Genomic DNA, 25421 nt, shown 5'->3' on the forward strand with positions numbered 1-25421 from the left:
TCAAACTTTCATTCACTTTGTATGTTGACATATTAACCAAATAAAGCTCTGCAGCATCCGAACAAGCACCAGGTGAATATTTTTTGAAAGCCAACCACAGATGGTTACTTCTCTAATGGTCATGGTAGAAACTGACATCAGGATGCTCCTCGTGTTCATTTACTGTTTGCTAAATTAGAAAAAAAAAGTTGCAACTGCATTACTTAATCTGCCATCTAATGATTTCAAGTGTTCCAACCCCATGTTTTCCCTTAACTTCAAAGCCCTATTCACTTTAAGAAAAAAAATTGCCAAAATTATAGCAGCTGGTAATTTCACACTCTACGGATGCTAACTTTCTAAAAATCACAAATCAACAAAATTTTCAATGTGTTGAGGGGATATCAGGTATGGGATTTTTGGTGTAGCACCTGTAACTCAATCACCTTTAATAATTCATAAAGTTGGCTGGGTTCTGAAGTAATGGGGAAAACGTACAGTAATAGTAAAGGAAAAATGACAAACCTATGTAAGAAATACATATCCATTATAGAAACAAACAAAAAGTGAACAAGAAGGATGCCTATGTCATTCCAACTTATTTGTGATAAAATAGTCATCAACTTGCTGACAGATAACCTCCGGCTCCAATTTTTTTCTTACGCTGAAGGCTACAGTCACGGACAAAAGTCCATATCAAAGCCAGGTCATAAATGACATGTAGAGAGAATTACGAATCAGAAAAAGAAAAGAAAAGGGAAAGTATTTAGGAATATTTGAGGAGGTGAAAAACCTGTCTTTTGAAATATAGTTACTGGGAAAGGCATGAGAAGGTAAAGAGTTAAAAAGCTTTGATGTGTTGGGAAAGAAGAAGAATCAAAATGGCCCACCCTTAAGTTGCCGAGGGCCACATGATAATTGAGTGAAGCAGCAGCTTGCTGAGTATTGCATGGTCTAGCTAGTGGTTGGAGCACACAAGCAGCCAGCTCTCGAGAGAAAAAACTATAGTAATACCTATAGAAGAGGGAGATTGAACCAATAATGCAGCATAGGGCAAGGGGGTCAAGTTTAGAAGTTAGCCTGAGACTATATATCAGGCAGACCACATTCAGCTCAATTCTGTCAAATAAGCATAGAGCTAAAACCACCACAAATGTGAGAGCAGCACTCCATACAAGGATGATTCAATCCCTTGTATATACAGAACAACTATTCACAAGTTTCGACATCTAAACAGGATACCCACTTTCTTAAGAGGCATATTTAGCTATTCCCGTAATGTGGGGTTTCCAGGAAAGAGTGGATGTTACAGTAATGCCAAGTATGTTTATTGAGTCTACAGTTGTTTACGATATCTCTTCCACACCAGGCAAGATTCTTATACCTTGTTATATATCTAAACTCAATGTTTACATTCCAAATGAAACAAAAAAAGATGTCAGAGATAAATGATGAAATGCATGTTTTTCATAATACGTTATATCATGAACTTCTTCCCAAATGCTGTCTTTAAATAGTAAAAGTGGAGGTTCTTTGATTTCGATTTCAGCAATTAACAGTGTTAAAGTACTACGATTTTACTTTATATTTTCCCCATCCCCCATGACCCTACCACTAACAAATAAATTAAGATCAATAGGTATATCTAAAGGGTTGCAGAGGAAAATCCCACACTCGTATCATTCCTTACTATATAATAGAAAAATTCACGAGAAGAAAAACAAAGATATATGACCTATAAAAGTGGTGACTCTAGTCATGGCATTTATGGAAACATCTCGCCTCAAAAAAACACACGCACACTGTACAAACTCAATGCACTTTGAAAAAAATTTCCATTGGAGCCAAATTTAGGAAATTCTAACATCTCGTAAGTGCTCGTTTTACTTCTCGACGACCAATTACTTTTCCAGCTTCCCCCCCTACGTGGAAATTTTAAAAGCCTCAGTCTCTAGACTCTAGTCACAACTACCTTAAAGTCTTCGACTACAAACATATTAAGTAATGTTCTTCATGCTACTCAAAATCAAGGCGTCAATTGCACATACCTTCGTATTTTACGGTTTCACTAACATTTACCATCATCTATAACAATAGACTTGAATCCTTGAGGATACCTCTGGGGGTTATGGAAAGACACCATTAATCCCATACTTCACTTCAGACACAATTTTGCTCAATAAATTTATCGCATTTTTTCTTTTCAGAGAGCAATGTCTACCATGCCCTAATATTCCACCCTTCTTACCATACTATTAGACATGAAAGGACTACAAAAGAAATCCCATCTGTTGGTAGCAACGAATAACGGATATCTAAACTTATTATGGCGTTTCTATTCTAATCAAATAATTACTTTCACAATAAAACCTTCATAAAACCATACCCAGCCCTTGACGACTCTTCAAGACTATCTCTGAGCTCATACACACTAGCATATTCCAAACCACACGACACACGAGTACCCGCCATGATTGTAAACAACACCGAGAGGCTCACACACTAGCTTTTTACTTATTGATCGTTCTTCGTAGGATTAGGAAAACGAGTCTCCCACTTTAAGATGCCGTGCACGTTGCGCAAAGCAAAGTACAGTCCACGGTCGTCATGATCATGGAATACATTCCTCTCTATGTTAAACCTGTTATCATAACTTATATCTCAAGTTTTTTCTATACGAAATATTCTATCAAAAGACTCGAATAAAACCATGTAAATTCGTTATCTGTTAAGATTTGGGTTTTTATCTCATCGATATGCATGAAGTGTAATTATTACGCATACAGCACTTAATGACGGATATAGAAATATAATGATATTAATCAATAAAATAGAGTTTATAAAAGAGCTGAATAAGAATTACAGTTCATACCAGGGTAATGTAAAATACCTGGCTAGATAGGATGCCTCTTATCATAGTTACTCATGTTACAAAGTCGAAAATCTATAATTATGGAATGAAATTCCATTAGTGCTCCAAAAATATTCATTCTATCTAATGAACACATTAAGTCTTGAATTATTTTTTCTACTATTTAATGTATGAATGAACGCGACGTTTCCATGGCTACAGCGTCTCTTTCCTGAACACATCTCCAACTTCAGGGGGGGATAGCCCTTCGCTAATGAAAGACAAATATAATAACCTTGTCATTGAATAACAACATGAATCCTGACGGAGAATGCTTGAAATCAAATCGCTGGGTGTGGAACGACCATCGTGGAGAACTGGTCAAGATTCGGTAAGAGAAAATATGTCAGTTTCCCATGACGGGCCGAGTACTAACACTTAACACATCTTATCTACCACCATATTTATTTTGGGTCTTATTCTCGATCTGTGTTTTTAGCTCGGCGTTGAAAACAAACTGGAACATAAACGATCTAATAACTGTACTTAAAAACTAGCGACGCCATTAATATGGTGTATGAACAAATATAATCTTTTACTCTCTCAACTGTAAATTTGTCAGTAATGTTAATATCTTTTAAGGTTTGAGAGCCAGGAATGTTTGAGAGCCAGGGATATTTGTGAGCCAGGAATGTTTGAGAGCCAGGAATGTTTGAGAGCCAGGGATATTTGTGAGCCAGGAATGTTTGAGAGCCAGGAATGTTTGAGAGCCAGGGATGTTTGAGAGCCAGGAATGTTTGTGAGCCAGGGATGTTTGAGAGCCAGGAATGTTTGTGAGCCAGGGATGTTTGAGAGCCAGGGATGTTTGTGAGCCAGGAATGTTTGAGAGCCAGGGATGTTTGAGAGCCAGGGATGTTTGAGAGCCAGGGATGTTTGAGAGCCAGGGATGTTTGAGAGCCAAGGATGTTTGAGAGTCAGGGATGTTTGAGACCAAGGGATGTTTGTGAGCCAGGAATGTTTGTGAGCCAGGGATGTTTGAGAGCCAGGAATGTTTGTGAGCCAGGGATGTTTGAGAGCCAGGGATGTTTGTGAGCCAGGAATGTTTGAGAGCCAGGGATGTTTGAGAGCCAGGGATGTTTGAGAGCCAGGGATGTTTGAGAGCCAAGGATGTTTGAGAGTCAGGGATGTTTGAGACCCAGGGATGTTTGAGACTAAGGGATGTTTGAGAGCCAGGAATGTTTGAGAGCCAGGGATGTTTGAGAGCCAGGGATGTTTGAGAGCCAGGAACGTTTGAGAGCCAGGGATGTTTGAGAGCCAGGGATGTTTGAGAGCCAGGAATGTTTGAGAGCCAGGGATGTTTGAGACTAAGGGATGTTTGAGAGCCAGGGATGTTTGAGAGCCATGGATGTTTGAGAGTCAGGGATGTTTGAGACCCATGGATGTTTGAGACTAAGGGATGTTTGAGAGCCAGGAATGTTTGAGAGCCAGGGATGTTTGAGAACCAGGAATGTTTGAGAGCCAGGGATGTTTGAGAGGCAGGGATGTTTGAGAGCAAGGAATGTTTGAGAGCCAGGAATGTTTGAGAGCCAGGGATGTTTGAGAGCCAGGGATGTTTGAGAGCCAGGAATGTTTGAGAGCCAGGAATGTTTGAGAGCCAGGGATGTTTGAGAGCCAGGGATGTTTGAGAGCCAGGGATGTTTGAGAGCCAGGGATGTTTGTGAGCCAGGAATGTTTGAGAGCCAGGAATGTTTGAGAGCCAGGGATGTTTGAGAGCCAGGGATGTTTGAGAGCCAGGAATGTTTGAGAGCCAGGGATGTTTGAGAGCCAGGGATGTTTGAGAGCCAGGGATGTTTGAGAGTCAGGGATGTTTGAGATCCAGGGATGTTTGAGACTAAGGGATGTTTAAGAGCCAGGAATGTTTGAGAGCCAGGGATGTTTGAGAGCCAGGGATGTTTGAGAGCCAGGGATGTTTGTGAGCCAGGGATGTTTGAGAGCCAGGGATGTTTGAGAGCCAAGAATGTTTGAAAGCCAGGAATGTTTGAGAGCCAGGGATGTTTGTGAGCCAGGAATGTTTGTGAGCCAGGGATGTTTGAGAGCCAGGGATGTTTGAGAGCCAGGGATGTTTGCCACTCTGCCAGCTGCCTTTAAAGACACAAGATAACCCAAGTGAAAGTGGGAAGATCAAAAACACTATTCCCTTAAGAATAGATTTCAATTCTTATCTGTTTATCTATTATCAGCGTCTTCCTTATCTACAATCATCCTCTTCCTTATCTTCAAGTTAAAGGTCGTTTATATATCTCTCTCCAACGCCATAAACCCCCTAACCCTCTCCCTAATTTGAATAAGAGAGAAGTAGAGAATAAATTGTATAATTCATTATCTGACATGTAATCATTACAGTTTATTCTCATGTTTTATAATTAAACTGTTGTGTAAGAATTAGAGTAATACCTGTTTGTGAAACCATCCAAGATGACTCGATTACTTGATAATGTTTCTGTTGGCTGTGTCCATAAGATGAGGCAGGTGTATTTTGTCAAGATATTTGAGCCACTCACACCTGGGCCACCATCAGGGTACCTGTAGCTGGAGATGAAAAAACAAAAGACTGTCCCTAACTCCATCTTCAGAAAGAGTGGTCACAGGGATAGATATAGACAGAGATGTATTATTGTATTATACTTTGTCGCTGTCTCCCGCGTTAGCGATGTAGCGCAAGGAAACAGACGAAAGAATGGCCCAACCCACCCACATACACATGTATATACATACACACCCACACACGCACATATACATACCTATACATCTCAACGTATGCATATATATACACACACAGACATATACATATATACACATGTACATAATTCATATTGTCTACCCTTATTCTTTCCCGTCGCCACCCCACCACACATGAAATAACAGCCCCCTCCCCCCTCATGTCTGCGAGGTAGCGCTAGGAAAAGACAACAAAGGCCACATTCGTTCACACTCAGTCTCTAGCTGTCATGTAATAATGCACCAAAACCACAGCTCCCTTCCCTCATCCAGGTCATACAAAACTTTCCATGGTTTACCCCAGACGCTTCACATGCCCTGGTTCAATCCATTGACAGCACGTCGACCCCGGTATACCACATCGATCCAATTCAATCTATTCCTTGCACGCCTTTCACCCTCCTGCATGTTCAGGCCCCGATCACTCAAAATCATTTTCACTCCATCTTTCCACCTCCAATTTGGTCTCCCACTTCTCCTCGTTCCCTCCACCTCTGACACATATATATCCTCTTGGTCAATCTATCCTCACTCATTCTCTCCATGTGACCAAACCATTTCAATACACCCTATTCTGCTCTCTCAACCACACTCTCTTTTTACTACCACACATCTCTTTTATCCTATTATTACTTACTCGATCAAACCACCTCACACCACATATTGTCCTTAAACATCTCATTTCTAGCACATCCACCCTCCTCCGCACAACTCTATCTATAGCCCATGCCTCGCAACCATATAACATTGTTGGAACTACTATTCCTTCAAACATACCCATTTTTGCTTTCCAAGATAACGTTCTCGACTTCCACACATTCTTCAAGGCTCCCAGAACTTTCGTCCCCTCCCCCACCTTATGATTCACTTCCGCTTCCATGGTTCCATCCGCTGCCAAATCCACTCCCAGACATCTAAAACACTTCACTTCCTCCACTTTTTCTCCATTCAAACTTACCTCCCAATTAACTTGTCCCTCAACCCTACTGTACCTAATAACCTTGCTCTTATTCACATTTACTCTCAACTTTCTTCTTTCACACACTTTACCAAACTCAGTCACCAGCTTCTGCAGTTTCTCACCCGAATCAGCCACCAGCGCTGTATCATCATCGAACAACAACTGACTCACTTCCCAAGCTCTCTCATCCACAACAGACTGCATACTTGCCCCTCTTTCCAAAACTCTTACATTCACCTCCCTAACAACCCCATCCATAAACAATTTAAACAACCATGGAGACATCACACACCCCTGCCGTAAACCAACATTCACTGAGAACCAATCACTTTCCTCTCTTCCTACACGTACACGTGCTTTGCATCCTCGATAAAAACTTTTCACTGCTTCTGACAACTTGCCTCCCACACCATATATTCTTAATACCTTCCACAGAGCATCTCTATCAACTCTATCATATGCCTTCTCCAGATCCATAAATGTTACATACAAATCCATTTGCTTTTCTAAGAATTTCTCACATACATTCTTCAAAGCAAACACCTGATCCACACATCCTCTACCACTTCTGAAACCACACTGCTCTTCCCCAATCTGATGCTCTGTACATGCCTTCACCTTCTCAAGCAATACCCTCCCATATAATTTCCCAGGAATACTCAGCAAACTTATACCTCTGTAATTTGAGCACTCACTTTCATCCCCTTTGCCTTTGTACAATGGCACTATGCAAGCATTCCGCCAATCGTCAGGCACCTCACCATGAGTCATACATACATTAAATAACCTTACCAACCAGTCAACAATACAGTCCCCCCCCCCCTTTTTTTTTTAATGAATTCCACTGCAATACCATCCAAACCCGCTGCCTTGCCGGCTTCCATCTTCCGCAAAACCTTTACTACCTCTTCTCTGTTTACCAAATAATTGGTTTACCAAATAATTGGTGTACATGGGGCGTTCAGTGTTGTAAATGGAAATGGTGAAGAGCTTGTAGATTTATGTGCTGAAAGGACTGGTGATTGGGAATACCTGGTTTAAAAGAGAGATATACATAAGTATACGTATGTAAGTAGGAGAGATGGCCAGAGAGCGTTATTGGATTACGTGTCAATTGATAGGTGCGTGAAAGAGAGACTTTTGGATGTAAATGTGCTGAGAGGTGCAACTGGAGGGATGTCTGATCATCATCTTGTGGAGGCGAAGGTGAAGATTTGTAGAGGTTTTCAGAAAAGAAGAGAGAATGTTGGGGTGAAGATAGTGGTGAGAGTAAGTGTGCTTGGGAAGGAGACTTGTGTGAGGAAGTACCAGGAGAGACTGAGTACAGAATGGAAAAAGGTGAGAACAAAGGAGGTGAGGGGAGTGGGAGAGGAATGGGATGTATTTAGGGAAGAGGTGATGGCTTGCGCAAAAGATGCTTGTGGCATGAGAAGCGTGGGAGGCGGGCAGATTAGAAAGGTAGTGAGTGGTGGGATGAAGAAGTAAGATTATTAGTGAAAAGAAGAGAGAGGCATTTGGACGATTTTTGCAGGGAAATAATGCAAATGAGTGGGAGATGTATAAAAGAAAGAGGCAGGAGGTCAAGAGAAAGGTGCAAGAGGTGAAAAAGAGGGGAAATGAGAGTTGGGGTGAGAGAGTATCATTAAATTCTAGGGAGAATAAAAAGATGTTCTGGAAGGCGGTAAATAAAGTGCGTAAGACAAGGGAGCAAATGGGAACTTCAGTGAAGGGCGCTAATGGGCAGGTGATAACAAGTAGTGGTGATGTGAGAAGGAGATGGAGTGAGTATTTTGAAGGTTTGTTGAATGTGTTTGATGATAAGAGTGGCCGATATAGGGTGTTTTGGTCGAGGTGGTGTGCGAAGTGAGATAGAGAGATGACTAAAAAAAAGAATGTATGAATCAAGCGCCCAATGACCCATTCGAAGGTGTATTGTCACTAAGACATGGCACTGTCACGAAGAAGGGTTTAATTTATGGTAATTTAGTTACTGTTCCTTAGGCAAGATGGCCGACCTGCTAGTCCATCCGCTTCTTCGTCCACTTCACGCCGCTTCTCCGCCCAGCCCGGCCAGAAACATGCCAACAGGTAAGGCACAGTTCTCTCTCTCTCTCTCTCTCTCTCTCTCTCTCTCTCTCTCTCTCTCTCTCTCTCTCTCTCTCACACACACACACACACATACACACACACAAGTGAAATTAATCCTTACAGTTACGGGAACACTGCGCAGTGAAATACGTCCATGAAACACTAGGCTTCGGGAACACTGCGCAGTGAAATAAGTCCATGAAACACTAGGCTATGGGAGCAGCTGCGCAGTGAAATACGTCCATGAAACACTAGGCTTCGGGAACACTGCGCATTGAAATAAGTCCATGAAACACTAGGCTATAGGAGCAGCTGCGCAGTGAAATAAGTCCATGAAACACTAGGCTACAGGAACAGCTGCGCAGTGAAATACGTCCATGAAAGACTAGGCTTCGGGAACACTGCGCAGTGAAATAAGTCCATGAAACACTAGGCTATGGGAGCAGCTGCGCAGTGAAATACGTCTGTGAAACACTAGGCTACGGGAACATTGCGTGGTGAAATACATCCATGAAACGCAAGGCTACGGGAACACTGAGCAGTGAAATACGTCTATGAAAGACTAGGCTACAGGAACAGCTGCGCGGTGAAATACGCCCATGAAACACTAGGCTACGGGAACACTGCGCAGTGAAATACGTCCATGAAACACCAGGCTACGGGAACAGCTGCGCAGTGAAATACGTCCATGAAACACCAGGCTACGGGAACACTGCGCGGTGAAATACGTCCATGAAACACTAGTCTACAGGAACAGCTGCGCAGAGAAATACGTCCATGAAAGACTGGGCTACAGGAACAGCTGCCTAGTGAAACACGCCCATGAAACACTAGGCTACGGGAACACTGCACAGTGAAATACGTCCATGAAACACTAGGCTACGGGAACACTGCGCAGTTAAATACGTCCATGAAACACTAGGCTACGGGAACACTGCGCAGTGAAATACGTCCATGAAACACAAGGCTACGGGAACAGCTGCGCAATGAAATACGTCTATGAGACACTAGGCTACGGCAACACTGCGCAGTGAAATAAGTCCATGAAACACTAGGCTACGGCAACACTGCGCTGTGAAATACGTTCATGAGACACTAGACTACGGCAACTGCGCAGTGAAATACGTCCATGAAACACTAGGCTACGGCAACACTGCGCAGTGAAATACGTCCATGAAACACTAGGCTACAGGAACAGCTGCGCAGTAAAATACGGCCATGAAACACTAGGCTACAGGAACAGCTGCGTCCATGAAACACTAGGCTACGGCAACAATGCGCAGTGAAATACGTCCATGAAACACTAGGCTACAGGAAGAGCTGTGTAGTGAAATACGTTCTTGAAACATTGGGCTACAGGAACAGCTGTGCAGTGAAATACGTCCATGAAACACTAGGCTACGGAAACACTGCGCAGTGAAATACGTCCATGAAACACTAGGCTACGGGAACAGCCATGAAACACTAGGCTACGGCAACACTGCGCAGTGAAATATGTCCATGAAACACTAGGCTACAGGAACAGCTGTGTAGTGAAATACGTCCATGAAACACTATGCTATGGCAACAGTGCGTAGTGAAATACGTACATGAAACACTAGGCTACGGAAACACTGCGCAGTGAAATACGTCCATGAAACACTAGGCTACAGGAACAGCTGCGTAGTGAAATACGTCCATGAAACACTAGGCTACAGGAACACTGAGCAGTGAAATACGTTCATGAAACACTAGACTACAGGAACACTGCGCAGTGAAATACGTCCATGAAACACTAGGCTACGGGAACACTGAGCCGTGAAATACGTCCATGAAACACTAGGCTACAGGAACACTGCGCTGTGAAATACTTTCATGAAACACTAGGCTACGGGAACACTGCGCTGTGAAATACGTCCATGAAACACTAGGCTACGGGAACAGCTGCGCAGTGAAATACGTCCATGAAACACTATTCTACAGGAACACTGCGCTGTGAAATACGTTCATGAAACACTAGACTACGTGAACACTGCGCAGTGAAATACGTCCATGAAACACTAGGCTACGGGAAGACTACGCAGTGAAATACGTCCATGAAACACTAGGCTACAGGAACACTGCGCTGTGAAATACGTTCATGAAACAGTAGGCTACGGGAATACTGCGCAGTGAAATACGTTCATGAAATACTAGACTACGGGAATACTGCGCAGTGAAATACGTCCATGAAACACTAGGCTACAGGAACACTGCGCTGTGAAATACGTTCATGAGACACTAGACTACGGGAACACTGCGCAGTGAAATACGTTCATGAAACACTAGACTACGGGAATACTGCGCAGTGAAATACGTCCATGAAACACTAGGCTACAGGAACACTGCGCAGTGAAATACGTTCGTGAAATACTAGGCTACGGGAACACTGCGCAGTGAAATACGTCCATGAAACACTAGGCTACGGGAACAGCTGCGCAGTGAAATACGTCCGTGAAACATAAGGCTACGGGAAAACTGCGCAGTGAAATACATTCATGAAACACTAGACTACTGGAACACTGCGCAGTGAAATACGTCCATGAAACACTATGCTATGGCAACAGTGCGCAGTGAAATACGTCCATGAAACACTAGGCTACAGGAACACTGCGCTGTGAAATACGTCCATGAAACACTAGGCTACAGGAACACTGCGCAGTGACATACGTCCATGAAACACTAGGCTACAGGAACAGCTGCGTAGTGAAATACGTCCATGAAACACTAGGCTACAGGAACACTGAGCAGTGAAATACGTTCATGAAACACTAGACTACGGGAACACTGTGCAGTGAAATACGTCCATGAAACACTAGGCTACGGGAACACTGCGCAGTGAAATACGTCCATGAAACACTAGGCTACAGGAACACTGCGCTATGAAATACGTTCATGAAACAGTAGGCTACGGGAATACTGCGCAGTGAAATACGTTCATGAAACACTAGGCTACGGGAAAAGCTGCGCAGTGAAATACGTCCATGACACACTATTCTACAGGAACACTGCGCTGTGAAATACGTTCATGAAACACTAGACTACGGGAACACTGTGCAGTGAAATACGTCCATGAAACACTAGGCTACGGGAACAGCTGCGCAGTGAAATACGTTCATGAAACACTTGACTACGGGAACACTGCGCAGTGAAATACGTCCATGAAACACTAGGCTACAGGAACACTGCACAGTGAAATACGTTCGTGAAACACTAGACTACGGGAACACTGCGCAGTGAAATACGTCCATGAAACACTAGGCTACGGAAAACTGCGCTGTGAAATACGTCCATGAAACACTAGGCTACAGGAACACTGCGCTGTGAAATACGTTCATGAAACACCAGGCTACGGGAACACTGCGCAGTGAAATACGTTCATGAAACACTAGACTACGGGAACACTGCGCAGTGAAATACGTCCATGAAACACTAGGCTACAGGAACACTGCGCTGTGAAATACGTTCATGAAGCACTAGACTACGGGAACACTGCGCAGTGAAATACGTCCATGAAACACTAGGCTACAGGAACACTGCGCTGTGAAATACGTTCATGAAACACTAGGCTACGGGAACACTGCACAGTGAAATACGTCCATGAAACACTAGACTACGGGAACACTGCACAGTGAAATACGTTCATGAAACACTAGACTACGGGAACACTGCGCAGTGAAATACGTCCATGAAACACTAGGCTACGGGAAAACTGCGCTGTGAAATACGTCCATGTAACACTATTCTACAGGAACACTGCGCTGTGAAATACGTTCATGAAACAGTAGGCTACGGGAATACTGCGCAGTGAAATACGTTCATGAAACACTAGACTACGGGAACACTGCGCAGTGAAATACGTCCATGAAACACTAGGCTACAGGAACACTGCGCTGTGAAATACGTTCATGAAACACTAGACTACAGGAACACTGCGCAGTGAAATACGTTCATGAAACACTAGACTACGGGAACACTGCGCTGTGAAATACGTTCATGAAACACTAGACTACGGGAACACTGCGCAGTGAAATACGTCCATGAAACACTAGTCTACGGGAACACTGCGCAGTGAAATACGTTCATGAAACACTAGACTACGGGAACACTGCGCAGTGAAATACGTTCATGAAACACTAGGCTACGGGAGCAGCTGCGCAGTGAAATACGTCCATGAAACACTAGGCTACAGGTACAGCTGCGCTGTGAAATACGTCCAAGAAACAGTGTAATGAACCGATCTGACGTGAATTAACGAGCGAAGGAGTAAGGATAAACAGAAGGTGGGTCAACACCACCATTGTGGCATTATACACCTTGGATAATGCATTTATCTTAAGTCTCCAGGTGTTTACTGGAGGAGTTATAAATAGTTAGTTTAGTTAGTTAGTTAGTTAGGTTTGGATCATTGAAACTAAAGGACTTATTTTGAACAGGCAAAATTCAACCTGTTAAAGATAACTTCTGTCTTTTCTTTTCTGTCGTAGGAAAATGGATAATTGTTACACCAATTCGAACAATACATTTTGGTTAGTACTGTTTTTGGTGGGATGTAAGAACAACTCGAGAGAGAGAAGGTAAAGTGACCAGAGTCAAATGTTACTATTTGCGTAATAGTGACGCAAGCTCAGTTTACGCTTGCGTCTTACAACTATGATATTTTGGTGACTTAGAAAAAAATGTTTGTTTGCAGATGTCTGAGGCTCTGGTGGCAGACTCGGGAGAGAAGATAGCAAAAGCTACGTTAGAAGAGTGTGTGAAAGGAGGAAGTTAAGTGTTCCGTGAATAAATGCAAGATAATGAGGTTAAATTAGGCCAGAAGAGAGTGGGGGATAAGGGGGAGAAAGACATGTTGGTTGAAGTCTAAATGCGGGAGAAACTGGAGGAAGTGGAGTGTTTCCTTTAGATTCCCGGGGAAGGAAATGGCAGCAGGTGGAACCATGGGAGTTTAAGTGGATTAGAATGGAAGAGGGGGAGTAAAGATCGTGGGTGTATTGAGGAATGTGTGGAAGGAGAGGGCAAAGATGAGTACGAATGATAATACAGTAGCCCCAGCGGTGTTGTGTGAGTGTGTGAGTCTTGGAAGGAGAGGGCAAAGATGAGTACGAATGATAATACAGTAGCCCCAGCGGTGTTGTGTGAGTGTGTGAGTCTTGGAAGGAGAGGGCAAAGATGAGTACGAATGATAATACAGTAACCTCAGCGGTGTTGTGTGAGTGTGTGAGTCTTGAGACGACCCTGAAGGCAGAAGTGTGAGGGAGGGCATACGTGCTGGGAAATAAATGCCTGAAGACAAGAAGTGGCACTGTAAGAGTGATGTGAGAGGGGTATGATTGAAAGAGACCAGGCCAGGGTGTGCTGAAATGGTCTGGACACATGAAAAGGATGAACGAAGAGAGAACGAGTGAAAAGGATGTATAGCACTTGTCAGAGAGAGAGAGAGAGAGAGAGAGAGAGAGAGAGAGAGAGAGAGAGAGAGAGAGAGAGAGAGAGAGAGAGATCAAAGAAGGACACGGAAGGATGGCGTGAAAGATGGTTCAAAGGTATATGGGCCTGAACGTTCAGGAGGGTGCGTGGCGTGCACGGGAGGGGATTCTGGGAATTAGAATGATGTGGACGGTATGCTGTCACTAGACTGGACCAAGGTATATGAAGTGGTCAGGTGGATACTACGTCATGATCTGTGTCAGGGTTGGTTGTGGATGGGGGCTTTAGTTTTGGGACGTTTGACCACGAGAGAGTGGATGTGAATGGGTTACTTCATCATTAGCACTGTGAGGGTACACTATCCAGGTAGTTCACATTACCTCCTCATTGCTGAGATCTGTATCCCCCTCACACCCTCACACCCTCCACCATTTGAACAGTGTTTACCCCTCACTCTTGCATTTCGTCTTATCTTCCCTCCCCACCTTACCACCTGCCTCTTAAAACACCCCCTCCTCCTTCCCTCCGTCCTCCACTTTCCACACGGTGTTTCTAACCCTCCCTCCCTCACTCATCCCTCCCTCCCTCCCTCACTCATCCCTCCCTACCTCCCTCACTCATCCCTCCCTCACTCACTAATCCCTCCCTCCCTCCCTCACTCATCCCTCCCTCACTCATCCATCCCTTACTCATCCATCCCTCCCTCCCTCACTCACCCCTCCCTCACTCATCCATCCCTCCCTCCCTCACTCATCCCTCCCTCACTCATCCATCCCTCCCTCCCTCACTCATCCCTCCCTCACTCATCCCTCCCTTCCTCACTCATCCATCCCTCCCTCCCTCACTCATCCCTCCCTCCCTCCCTCACTCAGCCCTCTCTCCCTCACTCATGCCTCCCTCCCTCACTCATCCATCCCTCCCTCCCTCACTCATCCCTCCCTCCCTCACTCATCCCTCCTTCCCTCCCTCACGCAGCCCTCCCTCCCTCACTCATGTCACCCTCACTCATCCCTCCCTTCCTCACTCATCCATCCCTCCCTCCCTCACTCATCCCTCCCTCCCTCCCTCACTCAGCCCTCTCTCCCTCACTCATGCCTCCCTCCCTCACTCATCCATCCCTCCCTCCCTCACTCATCCCTCCCTCCCTCCCTCACTCAGCCCTCTCTCCCTCACTCATCCCTCCTTCCCTCCCTCACTCATCCATCCCTCCCTCCCTCACTCATCCCTCCTTCCCTCCCTCACTCATCCCTCCCTCCCTCACTCATCCCTCCCTCCCTCCCTCACTCATGTCACCCTCAACACCTCCTTCTTCCAGACAGCTGTTGGTGTCGAAGCGTGTGGTGGAGGCCGAGTATGGTCGGTTGGACTTGGAGGCGTGGGAGAGCCAGCCCTCAGCGCCCGTCACCTTCAGGGACTGTGTCAAGGTGGCCCTCCACCTCCAGGCCACCCAGACCAACCTGTCCAAGGTCTTCCTTGAGGTGGTGAGGCTACGGAAGGTCAGTTGTGGCTTAAACTCAACACATGTTTCTCACACCAGTGGGAAGGTACGAACCCCTTTCTGTGATGATTGGCCCTCAGTTCTTTTCGCCCTGACCTGTGATGGTCAGTTTAAAGGTCACGTTGACCTTAGCCAAGGGTCGTACCGTCGTGCTCAAGGGTCGTTCCATTGTACTGAAAGGGGAGAAGGCTTGAGAACAGCTTGCCATAATGTCTGCGTCTCAAAATATCCTTTTTTTTTTTTTGACTGTTTCGTACATATGAGCTTGACAGTTTAAGGTGGATGTTGGCCAAGCTGGGCGTCAGCCATGCTTGACAGATAACATGGGGTGTCAGCCGAGGTTGACAGTTAAAGCTGGGTGTCTTCTAAGCTTGACAGTTTAAGGTGGATGTTGGCCAAGCTGGGCGTCAGCCATGCTTGACAGATAACATGGGGTGTCAGCCAAGCTTGACAGATAACATGGGATGTCAGTCGAGGTTGACAGTTAAAGCTGGGTGCCAGCTAAGCTTGACAGTTAACGTTGGGTGTCAGCCAAGCTTGACAGTTAACGTTGGGTGCCAGCTAAGCTTGACAGTTAACGTTGGGTGTCAGCCAAGCTTGACAGTTAACGTTGGGTGCCAGCCAAGCTTGACAGTTAACGTTGGGTGTCAGCCAAGCTTGACAGTTAACGTTGGGTGCCAGCTAAGCTTGACAGTTAACGTTGGGTGCCAGCCAAGCTTGACAGTTAACGTTGGGTGTCAGCCAAGCTTGACAGTTAACGTTGGGTGCCAGCTAAGCTTGACAGTTAACGTTGGGTGCCAGCTAAGCTTGACAGTTAACGTTGGGTGCCAGCCAAGCTTGACAGTTAACGTTGGGTGTCAGCCAAGCTTGACAGTTAACGTTGGGTGCCAGCTAAGCTTGACAGTTAACGTTGGGTGCCAGCCAAGCTTGACAGTTAACGTTGGGTGCCAGCTAAGCTTGACAGTTAACGTTGGGTGCCAGCAAAGCTTGACAGTTAACGTTGGGTGCCAGCTAAGCTTGACAGTTAACGTTGGGTGTCAGCCAAGCTTGACAGTTAACGTTGGGTGTCAGCCAAGCTTGACAGTTAACGTTGGGTGCCAGCCAAGCTTGACAGTTAACGTTGGGTGTCCAGCCAAGCTTGACAGTTAACGTTGGGTGCCAGCTAAGCTTGACAGTTAACGTTGGGTGCCAGCTAAGCTTGACAGTTAACGTTGGGTGTCAGCCAAGCTGACAGTTAACGTTGGGTGTCAGCCAAGCTTGACAGTTAACGTTGGGTGCCAGCTAAGCTTGACAGTTAACGTTGGGTGCCAGCCAAGCTTGACAGTTAACGTTGGGTGTCAGCCAAGCTTGACAGTTAACGTTGGGTGCCAGCTAAGCTTGACAGTTAACGTTGGGTGCCAGCTAAGCTTGACAGTTAACGTTGGGTGTCAGCCAAGCTTGACAGTTAACGTTGGGTGTCAGCCAAGCTTGACAGTTAACGTTGGGTGCCAGCTAAGCTTGACAGTTAACGTTGGGTGCCAGCCAAGCTTGACAGTTAACACTGAATGTCACCCAAACTTGAAAGTTAATCTTGGATATCATTCAAGCTTGACAGTCAGCTCTGGATGCCATCCAAGCTTGACAGTAACGCTGAGTGTCAGTCAAGCTTGAGAGTTAATGCTGTGTGTCAGCCAATCTTGAGTGTTAACGTTATGTGTCAGCCAAGCTTAACAGGTAAACCTGATTGTCAGCTAACTTTGGGTGTCAGCCAAGTTTGACAATTAACGCTGGGTGTCAGTCAAGCTTGACAATTAACGCTGGGTGTCAGCCAAGTTTGACAATTAACGCTGGGTGTCAGTCAAGCTTGACAGCTAACGCTGGGTATCAGTCAAGTTTGACAGCTAACGCTGGGTGTCAGTCAAGATTGACAGCTAACGCTGGGTGTCACTCAAGCTTGACAGCTAACGCCTGAGCTAGGTACGCATTTCATCGACCAACCTCTAGGGGTGGATGAACAGCTGGGTTGACTGTGGATCGACTGCCGTAACCGGGAGCCGAACCTATGCTCTCGACCCTGGGCGACCCCGTGAATGCGTCGCGGCCAGGATGGCTAACTGTACACCACGGTCAAAAACAAATAAAGGTTTTTGCCTATGACAAAGTGAGTTACCCAGTCTATACAGACGTTCAATGTGATTCGTGTCGCAGATCTTTGTATGCATAACAAGAGAAGATCCAATGATATTTCTCTTCATCATTATCACAAATGTAATTGGAACAGCATTTGGTCCAATTAATGCACTGGTCATTATTTCTAACGTAAATACACAAGGCTTTGGAAAACAATGCTATTGTCACACAATACAGGCCAACACAAAACGTATTACAACCCATGTATGGTATTTTGTAGACGTAGCCCACTGAATTTTCTAGTTCGTTTTTGGTTAGAATATTCTTAACATTATTGGTATTGCTGAAGGCTACATTTACAATTAATGCCTGGAGAAGATGGGAAACAAAGATTATATGATCACCAAAGGGCAGAAGTCAAAGATTTTTGCTCTCGTGTGGAAGCTTGGGTGTTTAACTCTATAAAATGATCTCTTTCCTTGATTGAGATCTTGGAATGAAAGATTCGTGATACTTTATCATGGATCAATAGATACTCTCGAACTCTTTATCCATGAATTGAGAACCATGTATACGTAATACCAGGAAGGAACATGGACAGGAATATTTGCTTTTTAACTCTATATGTCATGCGGGAGGGTAATGACTGTATGAATAGACATTGGTGGGTTTTTCTGTAAATGCAGAACTCAAAAGTCTAACCGACTCTGTGGACCAGGTAATATAGAGGACACATGATCCTTTTCTAATTCTACGATAGATTTAGATGGAAGTTACTGTATTACTGAGCTGGCGTAAAGATGTTTCTAGGTTTCCACTAATTGGCCAAAGACAGAAAACCTCATCTGTATATCCTTGAGCAAATTTATTTAAGGAAAATCTTTATAAAGATCACTCAGCATTAAGAAAGATATTCTCATCTGAATTAAAAATCAGCAGACAGCAGACTTTTCTGACTCAATCTCATCACTTCCATAACAACAGTTTGATTTGTTTACGGATGGGGTGGTTAGGGAGATAAATGCAGGAGTTTAGGAGAGAGAGGGGCGAGAATGCAGTCTATTGGTAACTTAGGATTTTTTTTTCAACAAAATCTTTATCATTCATAACATTAAGTTTTGAAGGCTAATAAACTAATCATTTAGATTCTTTGTATGTGGCTAAGGCCACTGAAATCGCTATGGGTCTTGTTCAACAGATTATCTTGTATATTTCATTTAAGTTTGTACGTATATGGTAATGAAGAGGGCATTGATATGAGCGCCTTGTGACGAGATGATAATTCTTGTTTGCTAAAGTTATCTCTTACAGGTCTCCGTCTTAGTCCACAGGCGTTCATATTATATATCTATATCTATATCTATCTATCTATCTATCTATCTATCTATATATATATATATATATATATATATATATATATATGGTAAATTATATGGGAGGGTATTGATTGAGAGGGTGAAGGCATGTACAGAGCATCAGATTGGGGAAGAGCAGTGTGGTTTCAGAAGTGGTAGAGGATGTGTGGATCAGGTGTTTGCTTTGAAGAATGTATGTGAGAAATACTTAGAAAAGCAAATGGATTTGTATGTAGCATTTATGGATCTGGAGAAGGCATATGATAGAGTTGATAGAGATGCTCTGTGGAAGGTATTAAGAATATATGGTGTGGGAGGCAAGTTGTTAGAAGCAGTGAAAAGTTTTTATCGAGGATGTAAGGCATGTGTACGGGTAGGAAGAGAGGAAAGTGATTGGTTCTCAGTGAATGTAGGTTTGCGGCAGGGGTGTGTGATGACTCCATGGTTGTTTAATTTGTTTATGGATGGGGTTGTTAGGGAGGTAAATGCAAGAGTTTTATAAAGAGGGGCAAGTATGAAGTCTGTTGGGGATGAGAGAGCTTGGGAAGTGAGTCAGTTGTTGTTCGCTGATGATACAGCGCTGGTGGCTGATTCATGTGAGAAACTGCAGAAGCTGGTGACTGAGTTTGGTAAAGTGTGTGGAAGAAGAAAGTTAAGAGTAAATGTGAATAAGAGCAAGGTTATTAGGTACAGTAGGGTTGAGAGTCAAGTCAATTGGGAGGTGAGTTTGAATGGAGAAAAACTGGAGGAAGTGAAGTGTTTTAGATATCTGGGAGTGGATCTGGCAGCGGATGGAACCATGGAAGCGGAAGTGGATCATAGGGTGGGGGAGGGGGGCGAAAATTCTGGGGGCCTTGAAGAATGTGTGGAAGTCGAGAACATTATCTCGGAAAGCAAAAATGGGTATGTTTGAAGGAATAGTGGTTCCAACAATGTTGTATGGTTGCGAGGTGTGGGCTATGGATAGAGTTGTGCGCAGGAGGATGGATGTGCTGGAAATGAGATCTTTGAGGACAATGTGTGGTGTGAGGTGGTTTGATCGAGTGAGTAACGTAAGGGTAAGAGAGATGTGTGGAAATAAAAAGAGCGTGGTTGAGAGAGCAGAAGAGGGTGTTTTGAAGTGGTTTGGGCACATGGAGAGAATGAGTGAGGAAAGATTGACCAAGAGGATATATGTGTCGGAGGTGGAGGGAACGAGGAGAAGAGGGAGACCAAATTGGAGGTGGAAAGATGGAGTGAAAAAGATTTTGTGTGATCGGGGCCTGAACATGCAGGAGGGTGAAAGGAGGGGAAGGAATAGAGTGAATTGGAGCGATGTGGTATACCGGGGTTGACGTGCTGTCAGTGGATTGAATCAAGGCATGTGAAGCGTCTGGGGTAAACCATGGAAAGCTGTGTAGGTATGTATATTTGCGTGTGTGGACGTATGTATATACATGTGTATGGGGGGGGGGGGGTTGGGCCATTTCTTTCGTCTGTTTCCTTGCGCTACCTCGCAAACGCGGGAGACAGCGACAAAGTATAATAAAAAATATAATAATATATATATATATATATATATATATATATATATATATATATATATATATATATATATATATATATATATATATCTTTCATACTATTCGCCATTTCCCGCGTTAGCAAGGTAGCATTAAGAACAGAGGACTGGACCTTTGAGGGAATATCCACACCTGGCCCCCTTCTCTGTTCCTTCTTTTGGAAAATTAAAAAAAACTGAGAGGGGAGGATTTTCAGCTCCCGCTCCCTTTCCTTTTAGTCGCCTTCTACGACACGCAGGGAATACGTGGGGAGTATTCTTTCTCCCCTATCCCCAGGGAATATATATATATATATATATATATATATATATATATATATATATATATATATATATATATATATATATATATATATATATATATATATATTGGTTTACCTCAGACGCTTCACATGCCCTGGTTCAGTCCATTGACAGCACGTCGACCCCGGTATATCACATCGTTCCAATTCACTCTATTCCTTGCACGCCTTTCACCCACCTGCATGTTCAGGCCCCGATCACTCAAAATCTTTTTCACTCCATCTTTCCACCTCCAATTTGGTCTCCCACTTCTCGTTCCCTCCACCTCTGACACATATATCCTCTTGGTCAATCTTTCCTCCCTCATTCTCTCCATGTGACCAAACCATTTCAAAACACCCTCTTCTGCTCTCTCAACAACACTCTTTTTATTACCACACATCTCTCTTACCCTTTCATTACTTACTCGATCAAACCACCTTACACCACATTTTGTCCTCAAACATCTCATTTCCAGCACATCCACCCTCCTCCGTACAACCCTATCTATAGCCCATGCCTCGCAACCATATAACATTGTTGGAACCACTATTTCTTCAAACATACCCATTTATGCTTTCCAAGATAACGCTCTCGACTTCCACACATTTTTCAATGCTCCCAGAACTTTCGCACCCTCCACCCTATGATTCATTTCCGCTTCCATGGTTCCATCCGCTGCCAAATCCACTCCCAGATATTTAAAACACTTTACTTCCTCCAGTTTTTCTCCATTCAAACTTACCTCCCAATTACCTTGTCCCTCAACCCTAATGTACCTAATTACCTTGCTTTTATTCACATTTACTCTCAGCTTTCTTCTTTCACACACTTTAGCAAACTCAGTCACCAGCTTCTGCAGTTTCTCACCCGAATCAGCCACTAGCGCTCTATCATCAGCGAACAACAACTGACTCACTTCCCAAGCTTTCTCATCCACAACAGACTGCATACTTGCCCCTCTTTCCTAAACTCTTGCATTCATCTTCCTAACAACCCCATCCATAAACAAATTAAACAACCATGGAGACATCACGCACCCCTGCCGCATACTAACATTTACTGAGAACCAGTCACTTTCCTCTCTTCCTACACGTACACATGCCTTACATCCTCGATAAAAGCTTTTCACTGCTTCTAACAACTTACCTCCCACACCATATATTCTTAATACCTTCCACAGAGCACCTCTATCAACTCTATCATATGCCTTCTCCAGATCCACAAATACTACATGCAAATCCCTTTGCTTTTCCAAGTATTTCTCACATACATTCTTCAAAGCAAACACCTGATCCACACATCCTCTACCACTTCTGAAACCACACTGCTCTTCCCCAATCTGATGCTCTGTACATGCCTTCACCCTCTCAATCAATACCCTCCCATATAATTTCCCAGGAATACTCAACAAACTTATACCTCTGTAATTTGAGCACTCACTCTTATCCCCTTTGCCTTTGTACAATATACATACATACATACATATACATACATATATATATATATATATATATATATATATATATATATATATATATATATATATATATATATATATGGTTGGAAAGGATCACAATTTTGCGCGTGATCAAGATATTCTTATGAGTCCACAGGGAAAATGAAACACGATAAGTTCCCACGTGCACTTTCATGTAATGATCACATCATCAGGGGAGACACAAGAGAGAAATATAAGTCAGTTGATATACATCGAAGAGACGAAGCTAGGACTCCATTTGGTAAACATGTGATTGTCCAAGACAGACAACGAGCGTTCATAAACTTATCATTTTACAAAATTTTTCAACAATAAAGTTATATCTTATTAGTATAGATCATAACTAATATTAAGATTATAATTCTTTGTGTATTTGGTAATGGAAGATTGAATGATATTTCTCGTGGTAATAGAGTTAGAATTAATAACTGAGATGGCATTACTCCAGTCAATACAATGATCATAGTTTTTAACATGATTAAACAAGGCATTTGATTCTTGTCCCGTTCTTATACTATATTTATGTTGCTTAAGTCTAACAGAAAGATCCTTACCAGTCTGATCAACATAAAATTCATCACAATTTCCTCGTGGCACTTTATAGAAGCATCCAAGAGAATTTATTGGTGAATTCCTGATTAAGATATTCTTTATAGTATTATTGTTGCTGAAGGCAACATTTACATTAAAGGATTGAAGCACATGGGAAGCAAAGTGAAATTATCATTAAAAGGGAGAACTAAAAGATTCTTGGTGTCAATGGGAGGTCTGGGCTGAACTCTATATAATGATTTCTTTGCTAACTTAAGGGATTTATCAATGAAAGATCTAGGGTACTTTAACTTAGATCCAATAGAATATATCTTCTCAAACTCATCATCAATAAACTCTGGACTGCAAATACGTAATGCCCTAAGGAACATAGATTAAAATTATCATCATATTTAACCCACAGACCCACCAGGTATGTGTACTGATCCACAGACCCACCAGGTATCTATACTGACCCACAGACCCACCAGGTATGTGTACTGACCCACAGACCCACCAGGTATGTGTACTGATCCACAGACCCTCCAGGTATCTGTACTGACCCACAGACCCACCAGGTATGTGTACTGACCTACAGACCCACCAGGTATGTGTACTGACCCACAGACCCACCAGGTATGTGTACTGACCCACAGACCCACCAGGTATGTGTACTGACCCACAGACCCACCAGGTATGTGTACTGACCCACAGACCCACCAGGTATCTGTACTGACCCACAGACCCACCAGGTATGTGTACTGACCCACAGACCCACACCGTCAGATACAGGAGCTCCTGCGGGGTCTGGTGGCGTACTTCAAGGTGTTGTTTCTGGAGGCGGACTTGATCCGTGGCATCGAACCCCCAGCTGTGGGTAACGGGCGGGTCCTGGCGCAGCGATGGCGCAAGCGCCTGGCAGCGGTGCTGGACCCCCTGGCCGCCACTTATGGCCAGGTCATACTGGGCCATGGCTTGAACAACCTCCATCATATGAAGGTGAGGGAAAAGGCACGTAGTTTCTTGTGTAGTTTTATGTTATGTTCTCTGATTGGTCTGCGCCTACGTCTCTCGAAGACCTGTGTTTATCGTCTACGCCATTGGTCTGCTTTCGAGACTTGGAAGTTGTGATCATGTCACCCCTCACTCTTCTCTCTTCCAAAGGTAGGCAAGACTATGGCTTCTAGGTTTAACCAGTAAAGTCTCTTAATTCATATACCATCTTCGTTGCCCTCCTCTGGACCTTCTCTATCAACTCTTTGTGCTTCTTGAAGTGCGTCGTGGACCAGACCTGAGAAACATATTCTGTGGCCTGGTGTAGAATATGGACAGCTTGCTAAGTAATTTCTTCTCCATAGACTTGTAAGTTTTACTAATATTTGTCAACAGAGAGTGTGTCTGCTGGCAACAGGCTAGGGACTATGTCCATTCCGAAGTCCTTCTCACGTCCATTGCTAAGTCCTTCTCACACACAGAATCCTGAAACTTATATTCTGTTTAATCACACAAAGTCCTTCGCTCACTCTCTCTCTCCCATCCTCATTACATCTGCATCGGTTGACTTTCGTCCTCCATGCATCAGGCCAACTTTGGAGTGGGTTGATGCAGTTCCTTATTCCCTTTTCATGACCCGTCTGAACTCTGCATCATCTGCAAACACTTTCAAGTGGGTCGTCCATGTCTTCAGGCAGGTGATTTACGAAGATGGGAAAAGAGTAATGGTTGCAGAAGATGACCCTGTGGCACTCCACTCGCCGCCCCGACCCTGTGGGGAAGGCCCCTCTGAAGTAGTCCATTGTTCCCTTCTACTGAAATAATCTTCTTTCCATCGATAAAGTTTCCCCTTCTTAATCCACGTCCCCTGAGGTACAGCGTCAAATGCTTTCTGGCCGTCCAGATACAAACAGTATATCCAATCTTGCCTTTTGCCTGAGGTAGAGTTCACTTTTTCGTGGAAATCCAAGACGTTTGTTACACACGACGTCCTTCCACTAATGCCATGCTCTCTCTCTCTCTCTCTCTCTCTCTCTCTCTCTCTCTCTCTCTCTCTCTCTCTCTCTCTCTCTCTCCTTCCTTCTCTCTCTCTCTCTCTCTCTCTCTCTCTCTCTCTCTCTCTCTCTCTCTCTCTCTCTCTCTCTCTCTTAGGTAATTTCTCCTCTCTGGAGAAAGTCATCCATTATCTTTCGAATTACCCCTTTTTCTAGAACCTTCCAGACCACAATCGTCAGAGAGAGAGAGAGAGAGAGAGAGAGAGAGAGAGAGAGAGAGAGAGAGAGAGAGAGAGAGAGAGAGAGAGAGGTCTGCAGTTCAGTGCGTTTCCAGTCTCCTTTCGTACAGAAGGTGAGGAGGTTTGCCACTTTCCAATCTCTTGGCACACATCCCTTGCATTTCAGGACCAAGAGAGCGCGCGCATGTGCGTGTGTGTGTGTGTGTGTGTGTGTGTGTGTGTGTGTATTACGGGCATGGAGACCTACACTGGTGT

General features: G+C 44.0%; 2 protein-coding genes and 1 long non-coding RNA gene across 4 annotated transcripts in view; 1 reads left to right on the forward strand and 2 right to left on the reverse strand.

Moving 5' to 3' along the window:
* csul (protein arginine N-methyltransferase 5) overlaps positions 1 to 2493 on the reverse strand; it is a 106048-nt gene extending 103555 nt beyond the window's left edge. The window contains exon 1 of the mRNA XM_071672279.1: positions 2366 to 2493. Within this exon, the coding sequence (XP_071528380.1) occupies positions 2366 to 2451 (86 nt within the window). The 5' untranslated portion in view covers positions 2452 to 2493. The remainder of the gene's footprint in view (positions 1 to 2365) is intronic.
* Positions 2494 to 3079: 586 nt separating this feature from the next.
* Positions 3080 to 25421, forward strand: part of LOC139754479 (uncharacterized) — a 51050-nt gene continuing 28708 nt past the window's right edge. The window contains exons 1-4 of one of the 2 annotated variants that reach the window (XM_071671745.1): positions 3080 to 3221; positions 8571 to 8657; positions 15418 to 15598; positions 23726 to 23938. In XM_071671745.1, coding sequence (XP_071527846.1) covers positions 3145 to 3221; positions 8571 to 8657; positions 15418 to 15598; positions 23726 to 23938 — 558 coding nt within the window. In that variant the 5' untranslated portion in view covers positions 3080 to 3144. The remainder of the gene's footprint in view (positions 3222 to 8570; positions 8658 to 15417; positions 15599 to 23725; positions 23939 to 25421) is intronic. The other variant, XM_071671746.1, reaches the window with a different exon arrangement.
* Positions 5307 to 25421, reverse strand: part of LOC139754480 (uncharacterized) — a 120986-nt gene continuing 100871 nt past the window's right edge. The window contains exon 3 of the long non-coding RNA XR_011713894.1: positions 5307 to 5419. This is a non-coding gene — a long non-coding RNA (uncharacterized lncRNA). The remainder of the gene's footprint in view (positions 5420 to 25421) is intronic.

The sequence above is a fragment of the Panulirus ornatus genome, chromosome 17, assembly GCF_036320965.1.
Source record: "Panulirus ornatus isolate Po-2019 chromosome 17, ASM3632096v1, whole genome shotgun sequence".
Lineage (NCBI taxonomy): Eukaryota > Metazoa > Arthropoda > Malacostraca > Decapoda > Palinuridae > Panulirus > Panulirus ornatus.